Source organism: Budorcas taxicolor, chromosome 7 (genome assembly GCF_023091745.1).
Source record: "Budorcas taxicolor isolate Tak-1 chromosome 7, Takin1.1, whole genome shotgun sequence".
NCBI classification, from domain to species: domain Eukaryota; kingdom Metazoa; phylum Chordata; class Mammalia; order Artiodactyla; family Bovidae; genus Budorcas; species Budorcas taxicolor.
In genome coordinates this window covers 50,150,966-50,165,166 of record NC_068916.1, presented here as the reverse complement: position 1 = coordinate 50,165,166, position 14,201 = coordinate 50,150,966, and the positions used below count along the sequence as shown (strand labels likewise).

Below are 14,201 nucleotides of genomic sequence, written 5' to 3'. Positions count from 1 at the left end.
TGGAATCGCCATAACCGTTCTAGAAATATCTGGCTGGAAAACTGTAACTGATCCAATAGGACTATTACACAGAATAGCGCCACAGAGCAGGATAAATACCTAGGAGATACTACTCCACTGTATATGGGAAAAGTCTTTGTATAACACAGAACGTGGCACACCGCCGGCAACGAAAAGAACAACGAAGCCGCGACTACACCAGGCTACTATAAACCCTTTGTCTGGAAACCGGAAGGTCCCCACACCACACCATCCTCTCTACAGACTGATAGTATTTTAATATAGAGGAAAAGGAATGTGAGGTGACTCTCTAAACAAGAGCAAATCTCCTTCGCAGCGTACTGCAAAAGGCTTTATCCACGACGCAACACGATGAACAAGCGTTAACGTTTCATTTTTCGGCCATTTTTACGCGATGGCGGGGGGAGGGGGGAATTGTTTCTGAGGCCCGGCTAAAATCGCGCGCGCCTGTGTGTGGGCGGGGGACAGGGGAGTATTAGGGGGCGCTATGAAACGATGGGCGAGTAAAGGAGCGAAGGCCGCGACACCAAGAAACACTGCTCAAACGGCTAAGCTTTTCGGCATCTACGAAATCCTCCATTTTGGGGAACATTTTCAGGCGCAAAGTAGGGGGAGAGCAAATATATCTGGGGCTGTTAGCTTAACTATCCTCCCCAAACGGCAGGCCACCCTCCTCATGGTTAGTCGGTCCCTCAGGCCTCGAGCGCTCCTCCCTTTCCCTCAGAGCGGCAGCCCGCGTGTAACGGGCTCGTCGTCCCGCCCCCGCCCACAGCCAGCCCGGAACGCAGGAAGCTCGGCTGATCAGCTGCCCTCGGCGCGCCCCGACTCTGCCTCCGCACCCTGGGCCCTTGGCTGGCCGCGTGTCTCCCCCCAGGACCGCTCACCTCCGCCACCCGAGAAGGCTGGTTGCGCCGCCACTGAGCTCCTAACATGGCGGCCGCCGATCAGGCGGCTCACATACGCAGCGCGGAGGTAGGCAGAGCAGGCGAGCGGGAGCGAGCAAGAAAGGCGCGCCGCCGGCTCCCCGCGGCCCCTGTTGCCGTCGCTGCCTCCTCCCGGCGGACGCGGAGAGCCCCCGGCCACCCCACCCCGATTCTTACCCGCTTCACGCCTACCTTGAAGAAAGGAAGAGGGAAAACGAGAGGTACCTCTCTCCAAGCGAGCGGGACGCGATGGCTCCCACAATCCCCCGCAGCAACGGCGCTGGTAAGAGGTGGCAGCAGAGGCAGCAGCCCAAGAACAAACCCACTCTCGCGAGAACTCGTCCCAACCCACCTCGGGTCCCATTTCTGCGCGCTCCAGGCCCCTCCCCCGGCCCGGCGCGCGCACGCCGCTCGCGCCCTCAGCGGCGATCGTTGTTCTCTGATCTTGTAGCTCGCCTATGGGCGGGAAATGGAGAGCCATAGCTGATAGAGTTCGAGTCCCACTCCCCACGAAGAATTTTTTTCCCCGACTCTTCCATATTGCTTGGTGCAGAATTTAAATAAGGTATGCGTTAGAAGTGCGTCGCAGGATTCCCTGGCTTCGACCCTCTCTGGTACTCTCTGATAAACTGCGGAGAAGTGGCAGTTCGGGGCAGGAAGTGGAGACATACTATTGAGTGGTTTTAATTTCAGAAATTTTATGCAGGTCATTGAGGAAGATAGCGAAAACTCATTCCACTGAAAAGACCGCCGCCGCCATTTGGTGAAATGGAATTTGAATATAGAACACTCTTCAAGTACCTCATGAGCAAACAAATACAGCACAAGTGAAAATCCTGAGAAGTTGTATAGATAAGGATGGAGAAAAGGGTCACTTCCCTGGGGTTTGAATTTTAAATGCAGAGGGACAGGCAGGCACCTGACGTCTGAGGTAAGTTAGTGAATACAAGTCAGATGAATAGCCTTCAAAAATTTTAAATCTTGAGTATGCTGAACCATTTTGGGTCCACTGTGAAGATAGTAGACGGGGCAAAAATGGACAGAAGACCTGTATAAAATTTTCGAAATCATTTAGGACAAAAAGCAAGACTTGCTTGGATATGGAAGATGGAGAAGTATCATGTAAGAATGACAACTGTTTAGCAGTGCTATTGAGAATGGGAGGTGGGGGCAGTAAGGCTTCAGTTTGGCATCAGCTTTAAAGGAATTATATTTATTGACCTTGATCTCAGGAGAAAAGGGTGTGGGTTAGTGACAAATTCGAATTTATATAAATGAAGGAGAGTTAAGAGATGAACTGGAGGTAAAGAGAGAAACCTTAGGTAAACCTACAGTAAAAAGAGAAACCTTAGGACCAAGCCTTGAGAAACTAATCTGGTAGTTAAATGGCAAGAGACCATGTTGATAGGGAAAAAAAGTAGAGGGGAAGGCACAGATATTGTACTGCCTTGACAGCCAAAGTACTCAAAGGACTAAAGGATCAACAGGGTCTAATGCTACCAAGAGGTCAAGCCTAGGACCTAAAAACATCTACAAAAGATTTGGCAACAGGGACTTCCAGTTCAGTGGGAGAGGATGTCAGATGGGAGGTGCTTAGTATATGAAAAGTGTAAAACAAACTACCAAATGCAGAATAACTGGCTATGATGAGAAGAAAGCAGGGTTGGGCAAGATTTGATTTACTACAGAATTTGGGGCCATTAAAATGCAGAAGAGTTATATTAGGAAAGGATTGGTTGGCAAAGGCAGTAAGAGAAGGAAAGATTCATATTGGACATTACTCAAAGGATGAGATCTAGAGACATCCCTTTCCTGTAATAGGTACGGAGAGGATGGTGCTATATTTTCATTAGGAATTAGTCAGGTGACTTAAGTTTTCTGTGACTAAGCCATCTGTGGAAAGGGCTAGAGTTACACGAAGGAAAAATTTTAAATAGCCGTTGTGAAGAATGGACCTGTAATCCCACATCTCCATTATGTTGCATGATTTTCTACAGGCTTTGAGAAGGCATTTGGTAGAATACATCAAGTACTGGGGCATCCCTAAGGCCACTACATAGTTAACTTTGGAATGAAATTTTTTCAGTGAATATAGGGTCCTCCTTCACTTCTACTCTATGAGTCTTTGATTCCAACTGATTTTGGCTAAGACTTCACTTTATGTTCTCCCCAGATCTTAGATGAAAGCAGCTCTGCTTTTTTGGATTCAGAAACATGAATGCATGCTTATTTCAGATATACACTTACCATGCTTTTATACAGACTATTAATGCAATTTGGTGATTTTACAAAGAAGGAAAGGCAAACTTCAGTTGAGTAATTATTTATTGAGGATCTGCTTAGTAGGTCAACAGCAAAAAGACACTGGAAACCAAAGGTAATACAAGATTTCAGTCGTCAAATGTCTGTTTCATGATGGATGGTTTGATTCCTGGGTTGGGAAAATTCCCTGGAGGAAGGGCATGGCAGCCCATTCCAGTATCCTTGCCTGGAGAATCCCATGGACAGAGGAGCCTGGCAGGCTACAGTCCACAGGGTTACAAAGAGTCAGACATGACTGAAGCGGCTGAGCACACATGCACACATACAATGATGGATAAGACAGATTATCAGCTTTTGAGAATCTCAGTCTGATGAAGACTGGACAGGGAGGCTGGCCTCAAGATGGGCCTGGCTATGAGAAGAGATGGATCAAGAGTTCTATTCACATTTGGGTTTCTTAGGAGTGGGCGTGGTACACCAGTAATGACAGAGGCTACAAAGCAAGAATTTCTGCTGAGACTTTGAAAGGTCTAAGTGACAAATTTGGAATAAAACTTTAAACACCAGGATACAATCTCCATAAAGCTAATCTTTCTAAAGTTTTGAGCAGAGGAGTCATATTGGTTGAGGACATATATTTTCACACCACACAATCACTAAGCATCTGATAATATAATTTTAAGAGTAAAGTACCTTTTTCTCTTATTTTTACATAAGAGATTAAGAAGCTTGCCTAGCTAGGATTTGAAGTCAGTTCTAAATAAATCCAAACCCAGAGCGTTTGAGCATTATATTGGACCGCCTTCAGCAAGGCTGTGGTCTTTTGGCAATTCACCATCTACTTTTTAAATAGATATAATGCCCTGGAGGGGCTTCCCTGGTGGCTCAGTGGTGAAGAATCTGCTTGCAATGCAGGTGACCAGGGTTCAATCCCTGGGTTGGGAAGATCCCCTGGAGAAGGTAATGGCAACCCACTCCAGTACTCTTGCCTGGAGAATTCATGGACAGAGGAGCCTGGTGGGCTATAGTCCATAGGGCTGCACAGAATTGGACATACTGAAGTGACTAAGCATCAGCAGGTCATTTCAAAACTTTAGGCTATTTAAAAAACAGAAAATTGTTAACCAGCAGCTCTTTTAGCAGTTGCAAGGGAGGGGAAATGGGCTTAAAATTTTGGGGAATTTCCTGGTGGCCCAGTAGTTAGAGAACACCATGCTTCCACTGCAGGGGTCCTGGGTTTGATCCTTGGTCAGGGAAATACTGCAAGCCATGCAACATGGCCAAAAATAAATTTAAAAATTGGGGGGAGTTTTTGAATAAGGAATACATATAATAAAATTCAAAGCACACACAGAAGTTTTCCCCAACTGCTATTCCCTTAAAGGCAACCACCATCAACCATGTATATTTTAAGGATTTCAAATAGTTAGGCACTGTTACATCTTCAGGACTTCCCTGTAGCTCAAATGGTAAAGAATCTGCCTGCAATGCAGGAGATGCAGGTTTGATCCTTGGGTTGGAAAGATCCTCTGGAGAAGGAAACAGTAATCCACTCCAGTATTCTTGCCTGTAGAATCCAATGGACAGCTTCAGTCTGTGGGGTCGCAATGTCGGACATGACTGAGCGACTTAACACACATACATGTTACATCTTTATAAAGAGTCCACTAGCAAATGATTTGGAAACCAACATCTTTGTTTCCATGATTTTTTTCAAAATTTAACAAAACCAAACCAGCACTCTTGTTATCCTTACTTACCAGGCTATTGTTAAAAAGTAGGATACACCTATGACCTTACTCTATATTGGGTACATAATGATACACTGATACTACTAATATTTACCAGTTGAAGCTCTTTAGTCAGCTATTGGTATAATTGAGGTTGCTTGGCTATATGGGAGTAAGATAAACATTTAAAAACGTGAATAATACCTGTTCAAAGGACTGTTAACATGGCATCTGGCTATCTAGCTCTGTGGTTGAATATAGCACAATGGCACATAAAATGGGTGCTCAGTCAGGGAAGGTGCTATCTGAGCTGAGATATAAAAGTATACAAAGTGGAAATGGAAGATGGAATCAGAAAGGGAAACAGCATATGCAGAGACCTAGACACAAAAGGACTGAAAGAAACCAACGTGGTCAGAAAGAAATCTGAAAGTGGTAAACATGACCGTGTCGTGTTCATCACGTATCACCAATGTCTAGCATAGTGTTCAGTTAATAAAAGCTGTAAAACCATAAAAAGGGTATGAGTTAAATAACTAGTCTTCTGACAAGATGAGCAAATGGCACAGGTTATTATCACTTCCTCAGCCCTGGATATATTATACGTACAAGTAAGAGGGAGGTTAGGGCTCCAAGAAACTAAATATGAAGAGTTCCCTGGATGAACAGATCATGATTGGACTCTACTATACAGGGGCAAGAAATGTAAGCCCAGTGTAGTAGTATAGTGCCATTGGAATAGGGGCAGCACAGGTCAGCACAGAAAACTCTCCTGGAGTGGCCAGCATATTGTAACCATTAGCTCCTGGAGTCCTCATCTAGAGAACTACAACTGAGAATAAGTTCTACCATCTGCCATTCTGATGAAGTCCAGGTTCTATCTAACTCACAGGCTGTGTGCCTTGGGGATTTGTCTACTTTTCTTCAACTCATTGAAGTTGGGCCTACACTAGGGCCTGGGCTTGGCTCCTCCCTTCTCCCACCAGCTGATACAAAATTCCATCCTCTACTGTGAGCTCATAAGGTAAAAATAACCAGTCATTTGGGGACTACAGCATCTACTGTAAAAGACAACAGGCTCGACCACTATTCTAAATGAAAGAGAATAAAGGCTATAACTAAGGCATTTTGAGTATTAAGAACAACCTACAGAATGGAAGAAGATATCTGCAAATGATGCTATGGACAAGAGCTTAGTTTGTAAAACATACAAACAGCTCAAACAACTCAGTATTAAAATAATAATTAAAAAATGGGCAGAAGATCAAGGAAGTCTAAGAAGCTGTCACAGCCAAGAGAAGCCTAAAGAGACATGATGACTAAATATACTATCCTCAATGGGATACTGGAACAGATAAAGGACATTAGGTGAAAAATAAGGAAATATGAATAATGCATGAACTTTAGTCAATAACAAATGTACTATACTAATATGTTACTATTAGAAGAAACTGGGTGCAGGGTACATGGGATTTCTTTGTACTATCTTCATAGCTTTTCTGTAAATATACAACTATTCTAAAATGAAATAAATTTCAAGGTCCATTTTATCACCTCTTCCCAGCTAGTAAAGTTACCCTTAAAAAGCAGTATAAAATGTTCTTACACCCTAAAGGGCTTGTAATGGAGAATAGGGAGAGCCAAAATAACAGGGGGCTCCTTTGAAACAGGCCTTAGGATCCTAAATTGACAAATCTATGACCTAGCAAGTGGGCTCATTAAGTGTTTCTAAATAACTGTAAAGCGCAAGGTGTTGCTAAACAGACATTGTAAATATTAGAGTTGAATTGTTAATTCAGTGAAATTGTTTTCCAAGAGAATATTGACAGGTCTATTAACTGGAGCTGTTCATAAAGCCCTAATTAAGCAAAAAGATTTAGAGGAGCCATTGTCACTCTTTTAGGTTCTTAATTAGTTGCTCTAACCAGTTTGTCTTCCTTAGTGTGAATTCCTAGGCCCTAAGCCACCTTTTTATGTCTCTTTGGGGCCTGCAGAATTTATTTCTCTGGGGTTTTGTTTTCCTGATTAAAATTTGAAATGTAATCCAAACTTTCATTACAAAAGCTCACTGACGATAGTTTTTTCCAACCTTGAATGAAAGGAAATAAATCATTGACAGGTGACAGACTCAATATTTGGGGCCCCCTACTCATACTGCTTTAATTTTCCTTTCTTAATATGGTATAGGTCCTGAACTTGAGCATCTCAATGAAAAGGGGCGCTTGTGTTTACTAATTGCTAGCTATGGCAGGAGGTGGCAGCTTGGATATTTACAGACCAATATCTGCCAGTTCAATTTCAGTTTTCATTGCAGCATGGGAAAAGGGTGATGGAGAAAGAGAAGGCATGGATTTAAAGCTGAAATGTGTTACTTCATCTTAGATTTACCAGGAAAAAAAAACTCAAGCCGACAGGGAGTAGTAGGTGACTAATTAACTTCACTTATCAAGTAGGAAATCCCATTAAATTATTTTAATGTGCATGATTAAGCCACTGAAACCTCTGGGGGTACTGAATACAGGCATAAGCACCAAATGAATTTTCCTTTTTCAAGCAGCAACATAGGGACCTCTCCCTGCACCTGGGTAGCTTTACCATGCTCAGGAAAGCCATCTATATTCTAATAACTTGAGATTCCAGATTTTAAAACCTGGATTTTTTTTTTTCCTGGCTATTCTTTTTGTTTGTTTGTTTTTATGATATAATTATTATCTTTTTAATTCAAAGCTAGGTTTTAATTGAAGGATAATTGCTTTACAGAATTTTGTTTTGAAAGAATTGTTTTCTTTCAAACTTCAACATGAATCAGTCATAGGTATACATATATCTCCTCTCTCTTGAGCCTCCCTCCCATCCCACTCCTTTAGGGTGATACAGAGCCCAGTTTGGGTTTCCTTAGCCATACAGCAAATTCCCATTGGCTATCTTAAATATGGTAATATGAGTTTCCATGTTACTCTTTCCATACATCTCACCCTCTCCTCCCCTCTCCCCATGTCCGTAAGTCTATTCTCTATGTCTGTTTCTCCATTGCTGCCCTGTAAATAAATTCTTCAGTACCATTTTTCTAGATTCCATATATATGCATTAGAATACGATATTTATCTTTCTTCTGGCTGTGGTTGATATATAAAAATTTCCTCTTTCCTTAGGGACCATTTCTACTTCACTACTAGGATTGGGTTTGTGATCAGGTTCTGCTGGAAACCAAACACTGCTGTTCTTTCTTAGGACCTCTTCCTTAGGTGTACATTTCAAAAAGAGAACCATTTTATAAGTAACCCATTCAAAAAAGCACATACAACAAACCCCAAACATAAGAAATAAGGACTATCCTACTACTGGATAGTTTACTAAAGTCACCCTAGTACTCTAAAAGCTGAGGAGTTTAATACCATATGGTAAAAGCTTGTTATAAGGCAAAGGTATTGATAACATCTAATTTTTCACGGACACATGTTGGTACTGGCCCTAAGTCTGTTACTAATGAGCTGTAAACTCCCAAGGCCTGAATTTCATTCCCCAAGACAGGGGTTGGTAATTCTGGCCTGCCATCTGTTTTTGAAAGGCCCTCAAGCTTAGAATGGTTGAGGGAAATTATTTTCCTTCACTGAAAAGTTTATGAAATTTTTATTTCGGTGTTCCTAAATTAAGTTGTATTGGAGTACAGTAGTGCTCATTTGTTGACATATTATCTATGGCTGCTTGTACACTGCAACTGCAGAGTTGAGTAGTTGCAACAGATAAAAAGTTTATATGGTACACAAACCTAAAGTATTATCAGCCTCTTTACATGAAGTTTGCCAGCCCCTGCTCTAGAACAGCAGCGTATAATAACACTTTCTGTATTGGTAAATATCTTCTGAGCTCTCCAATAGGTAGTCACTAAGTACTGAGATGAAGAAATGGATTTTGTCAATTTTAAATCTACATGTACTATGCAGCAGAGCTCTAGAATATAAAGACTTAGTTTAAGTCTTGAGTTTACTTATTTTTAGCTGTTCTGCACCTTGATTCCCTGAGTAGGGATCAAAGTCAGGCCCCCAGCAGTGGAAGCGCAGAGTCCTAACCACGGGACTGCCAGGGAATTCTCGTCTTAGACTTTAAGCATTCTCCTCTAAAAGTCTAGTTCTCACTACAGTTTTTTCGAACATTAAGTAATTCTACCTTTTAAGAAAACCTCATGCCTCCTCCTATTTTTCCTTCAGTCTCAAACTCTGGCCATACTCTCAGTATTTTTGACACCAAATGTGTGGGTCTTGTCACCAGTTGGGTGTCCTGCAATGTAACTCAATTTCCACACCATCTATACCTAGAAATAACTTCAGATCTCAGAGGCTAAGGGCACAGTCCCACAAGACTGCCCCTCCTCCACTTCAGATGACAAACCTAAGTCCGGGTTGTTAGCCTGTGCTTCTGACAGAAAGGCTATAAGTCAGAGATTGCCACAACCTTCTCCTTGGGTTTGACTAATTTTTGCTAGATGGGCTCAAAAGAGCTCAGGAAAACAGTTTACTATTTACTGGTTTACTGCAAAAGGATATGATAAAGGATACAAATAAACATCCGGATGGAAGAGATGCATAAGAGAAGGTATATAGGAATGGGCATCACTCTCCCAGCACGTGTTAGCTAACCTGGAAGTTCTCTGAACCCTATACTAATGGAATTTTTATGGAGGCTTCATCATGATCATTTCCAACCCCTCTCCCCTCTCTGGAGAATGTGTGCCTAGAGTATGTGTAAAAATTCCAGTCCCATTAGAACAAAGACTTTACTATCACCCAGGAAGTTCTAAGGGATTTAGGAGCTCACTGTCAGGAACCAGATTCAAAGACCAAGTATTAGAACAAAAGATGTTCCTGGACCTTCAGGACAAAAGGACTACATACATTACTTATTTGGATGTCACAAAGGGCCATCAGACCTCCGGGATCCCAGCGGAGGAAGGTTTCTCACTCAGGCAAAGGCATCTAGGATTCAAAAAGGAAACGAATGACAGGCTGTCCATAAGACAGGATCTTTTTTCTAATAGAAAGAAACTGTTTGCACCCAGACTAGGACCAACTCCACAGGAGGAGTTACTCCACTCTCAGAGGTGCAAAACACTGCCCAGAGGTACTCAGCCACAACACCAAAACAGTGCTGAAGTCAGACCTCAATAAAGGCAGTGCTTGCTCTTCCAACAGTGTAACACCATCCGAGGCATCACGCTAGCCTAGATAGCTGACAACTGCTGGATGATTCCTGAAACAGTTTTCTTACTTGTTTCAGAAGGTATCCCCATGAATTGAACATTGACTGCAAAACAGAGGCCTGGAAGCAGTGATTGCAGACCCTGCTGTCAAAACCTTGAAACAAATAGGAAACAGGAAACCCTTTCCCATCCCTTCAGTCATTTTATCCAACACAGAGTTCTTGCCATGTGCTGGGCACTGTGCTTGGGATCTAGGGACTGGGATCTGTGAACAAGGTAAGATACACTATCCTTTCTGTCATGAAATTTACAATCTCCCCTCAGTTTTCTCAGATGTAATAATACAGATAATCTCAAAAACCTTCAGACCATAATCACCAAAATCCTATTCAGCCTTTTTCTGCCCAGAGGCTGAATTTGTTAGGGACAAATACAATTGTTTCTGCCTTCCAGTTGTTTTTTCTCATGGGCTCCAACTAACAGGCCTGGCACATGGTCAGCATCGAAATGAGTAAGGACATTTACCTGATAATGCCATACAGATAGGTGGTCCACTTGCCACTAATTTCATCTCTTCAGGAGGGCCAAGGATGCCCTACTTTTGAGTCATCCTAAAAAGAAAAAGATTTCAGTGTTCAACATCCTAGCTTCTGAGGCTGCTTTTCTGTAGAGATGGAAACAATGCTGTCTGCCATTTATGATTTGCCAAAGTTTTATATCCTCATCAATTATTTCCCATTACTTGCCTTTTTTTCTTGCCTGTTACCACTAAAGCTCTCTAGATTATCACTTGTATTATGGACCCATATGTAAAAGGCTATTCACAACGTACATCTGAGGTATTCACACAAAGCACCCAACGTTTAGCTAAGAAAATTCTTTTAAGGGAAAGCCAATTGATAGAGCAAAACTAGCTTTGACAAATAACACCTCTGTCTCCCAACATCCTCATCAAGTCCTTCTGTAGAAACTAAGATGTTACTTTTCACTGAAAGCAGCAACTAAGTCTGCCCCATTGGATAACCTGTAGCGTCACTCTTGCCTAGAACTGAGAAGCATCTCTTCTCAGAAAATTAGGATTCCAAAACAAAATCACACAGGGGACTCAATTACTGCTCCAAAAGAATCAAAAACTCTGCTTACTCCTGAAAACCAGTAAAGTGAAAGTCACTCAGTTGTGTCCGACTCTCTGCAACCCCATGGTCTATACAGTCCATGGAATTATCCAGGCCAGAATACTGGAGTGGGTAGCCTTTGCCTTCTTCCAGGGGATCTTCCCAACCCAGGGATTGAACCCAGGTCTCCCGCATTGCAGGCGGATTCTTTACCAGCTGAGCCACAAGGGAAGATACCAACAAAAAGTAGAAATCTGTCAACCTGAAGCAGAAATTAGTATTGCTATAGCTAGACCTAGTATTTGGAGCCCCTCAATTAATTGCTATTTTTATATTCTATTAATGAGATTAAAGAATGCTCATCATTTTAAAGCAAATTCACATCTACATTCCTTGTAAGGTATGGCATTCTCACAAGTGACTACAGTTATAAAATCTTTCTACAAAGGGATTATCCTGAGTAGCTCTGTGTTGGTCGAGGAGTGGGAGCTATGAACTTTGATTTCATTGAAATCTGCAAAAATCCCATGGCCCCCTTTGAGCACTCAGTAGACTCCAAAAAAAAAAGCCTCAACTTTTTTTTCTATTTATATATCCCTCTATTTCTTCTGTTTCCAAGGTATGATTCAAAGAACTTCATACTAGTCAAACCTGTCAGACCAGAAGCATTCTCCGAGTTAGGTTTCTCCCTGCAAAGGCACAATGCTTGCAGATTTAACCTCAATGGAAAAACAACTGTGCTGGCATCCTGGTATAGTTAACAACAGAGTAGGCATGAACCAGGCCCAGAATGCCAACCAGCTATCGGCTGCTGTTCTCCCAGCAGTGTAACACTTGCCTAGGTACACGGAAACCTAGGCAGCTGCCTACAGCTGGGGCCAAAGGTAGGTTAATGGGGCTGCACTTACCTGGGGCGGCATCTGCTCAAAAGTTCACAGCCAGATGCTCTGCAATCAAAGCACTCCAGGTTAGAGACAGCCAACAGTTAGTGAACACTTGTGTGGTGTTTAAGACCCCTACCCTCAAAACTCCCTTAACTTAGTGAGGCCTGAACCACAGAAACGATAGTCAACAATAAAACAAACAGCTTTCCTTTGGTTAGCTTCATTTGCGTCATTCTTACTTGCATACCACAGCAGTTCAACAGTAGCAAATTAATGGTTTCTTCAACAAGTATCAGGAAGCTTGGCTGTCACTTAACAGCCAAGTGACAGTGGGCAAATAACTTAACCTCTGTACCTGTCTCATTTATAGAATGGGGGTGTTGTACACCGGGTGTTCGGGAGGTTTAAATGGAATATAAATTAGGTGCATAAGATAATATCTGCTATAGACTGGGCACTAAACATTTGCTATTGTCAGGAACTTACTCTAAGCAAAGAAATGATGAATACTGGTGAGCAGAAGGGGAACTTAACCCTGGAAAGCAATGGGCACTAAAAATTGGAAAGGCTGGTTGAAACTAGATTGAGAAGGGCCTCAATTATGTGATCTATTGAACCATAAAAGCAGCATTTTAAAAATAACTGGATGCAGTAACGGATGTTAAAGAAACTAGCGACAGTTAGGTTGCCATTCCTGCCAACGACCCCAACTACTGGTTGAAAACAATAACCAAAATGTTTGCAAAAAGGTTAATAAACATTCCTACCCATTCACCCTTACGATTTACCTTGTTTGTATAAGGTGAGAGTATCTAAGACAATACTTTTTCCCAGCCTTCCTCTAATTTCACTCCAAAACGTTTCCAAACAATTAGAGGAAAAGGAAAATAGAGGGCTCATTGTCCAGGTCTAAAAACGAATGTAAAAATAGCCCGTCCCTTTCGGCGCTCGGGTTGAAGGGACTGACAGAGCTCCACCCGACCACGTGTTCCTCACGAACCTTCCCAAGTCCCTGGCCCTAGTGCCTGGGGACCAAGGCTCCCCGAGACCGACTCTAGGCAACTCTCCAGGGACAGCAGGGATGGTAGAAAACGGGGTGACTCTAGGGGCGCGATCCCTCAGCATTTCTTCAAGATGCCCTCCAAACCTTGGGTCACTAGAGAATGAGCCCCAGTTTCGTCCCGTGCCTCAGAAGAAGCCTCCAAACCACTGTCTCTCGCCCCTGGCTGGTAAACCTCCAAGGCTTCTCCCCACTTTGCCCTTACTCACCGGCACGTGTCCGGAGCTCGGTAGGGACACAGCGGCCGGGTCAGAGACCGCCGGGGAAAAGGGCAGTCGGGCGCCGAGGGGAGCCCCGCCCCGGGGCGGCTACTGGGCGGGCCCTCGGTGGGCGGGCCCCAGAAACCCCGCCCAGGAAAGCGTTAGGAAAATGGGAGAGCTGTGGTAGAGATGCGCATACTCTACACAGGAGCTAGGCCCAAGAAGAGAAAAGATAGAAATCCGAACAAGCGCTACGGTTATTTGACAGCCATCTCATTTGTACTTACGCGTGGAAAGCGCGCTGGGTTTGAAACTGCTTAAGAGAAAACTTGATGTGTCCTAGTGGGGCGGTGCTTCCTGTCAGCCCACTCCGAGCGCCGCGGGTTCCTCGCACACGTATGTGGCGCCTTTTGGTTGCTGCAAGCTCAGCCCACGCTTTTTCCTCCTCCCACGCAGATCCTCTTCCTGGCTTTCTTCAGCATTTCTGTCACTCAGCCAACGGATCGCCCACGCACACAGGTCACCTTGGTTTTGGGGATCTTTCCAGGAGGTTTTCGCCCGGATTATGCTAGTCGCTCCTATAGCGGGACCACATCCCTGGGGCCCTTGCAGTGGGATCTTTAGCTGAGCTGCAGCAGCTAAAGAGTACTGGCTTTCTCTGCCAAACTTGCCTTCCACCGTGGCACAGTCAGCCAAAGAGGCCACATCTTTGGTCTGGACGGGTTGCCCACCAGGTTATCAGCATTTCTTTTGAACACTAATCCTCCCCTCATTACTTGAAGTCAATATGATTCTCTCCTACTGAACAT

At 43.5% G+C, this 14,201-nt stretch overlaps 1 protein-coding gene and 1 non-coding gene across 7 annotated transcripts in view; both read right to left on the bottom strand.

The window, feature by feature from the left end:
• Positions 1–13,487, bottom strand: part of MATR3 (matrin 3) — a 39,161-nt gene extending 25,674 nt beyond the window's left edge. For 4 of the 6 annotated variants that reach the window (XM_052642441.1, XM_052642445.1, XM_052642444.1 and 1 more), the window contains exons 1-4: positions 13,402–13,487; positions 12,157–12,195; positions 10,659–10,744; positions 9,829–9,909 (exon numbers count right to left, since the gene is read on the bottom strand). Coding sequence is in view for 1 of the 6 variants with exons in the window: in XM_052642446.1 (XP_052498406.1) it covers positions 9,829–9,858 (30 nt within the window). In the remaining 5 variants the exon portion in view is untranslated. Of the gene's footprint in view, positions 1–1,136; positions 1,271–9,828; positions 9,910–10,658; positions 10,745–12,156; positions 12,196–13,401 lie in introns of those variants that run through there. The other 2 variants (XM_052642442.1, XM_052642443.1) reach the window with 2 other exon arrangements.
• On the bottom strand, positions 9,978–10,177 carry LOC128051810 (small nucleolar RNA SNORA74). The gene has a single exon (XR_008199742.1). It is a non-coding gene; the product is annotated as a small nucleolar RNA SNORA74 (small nucleolar RNA).
• Positions 13,488–14,201: the final 714 nt, after the last annotated feature.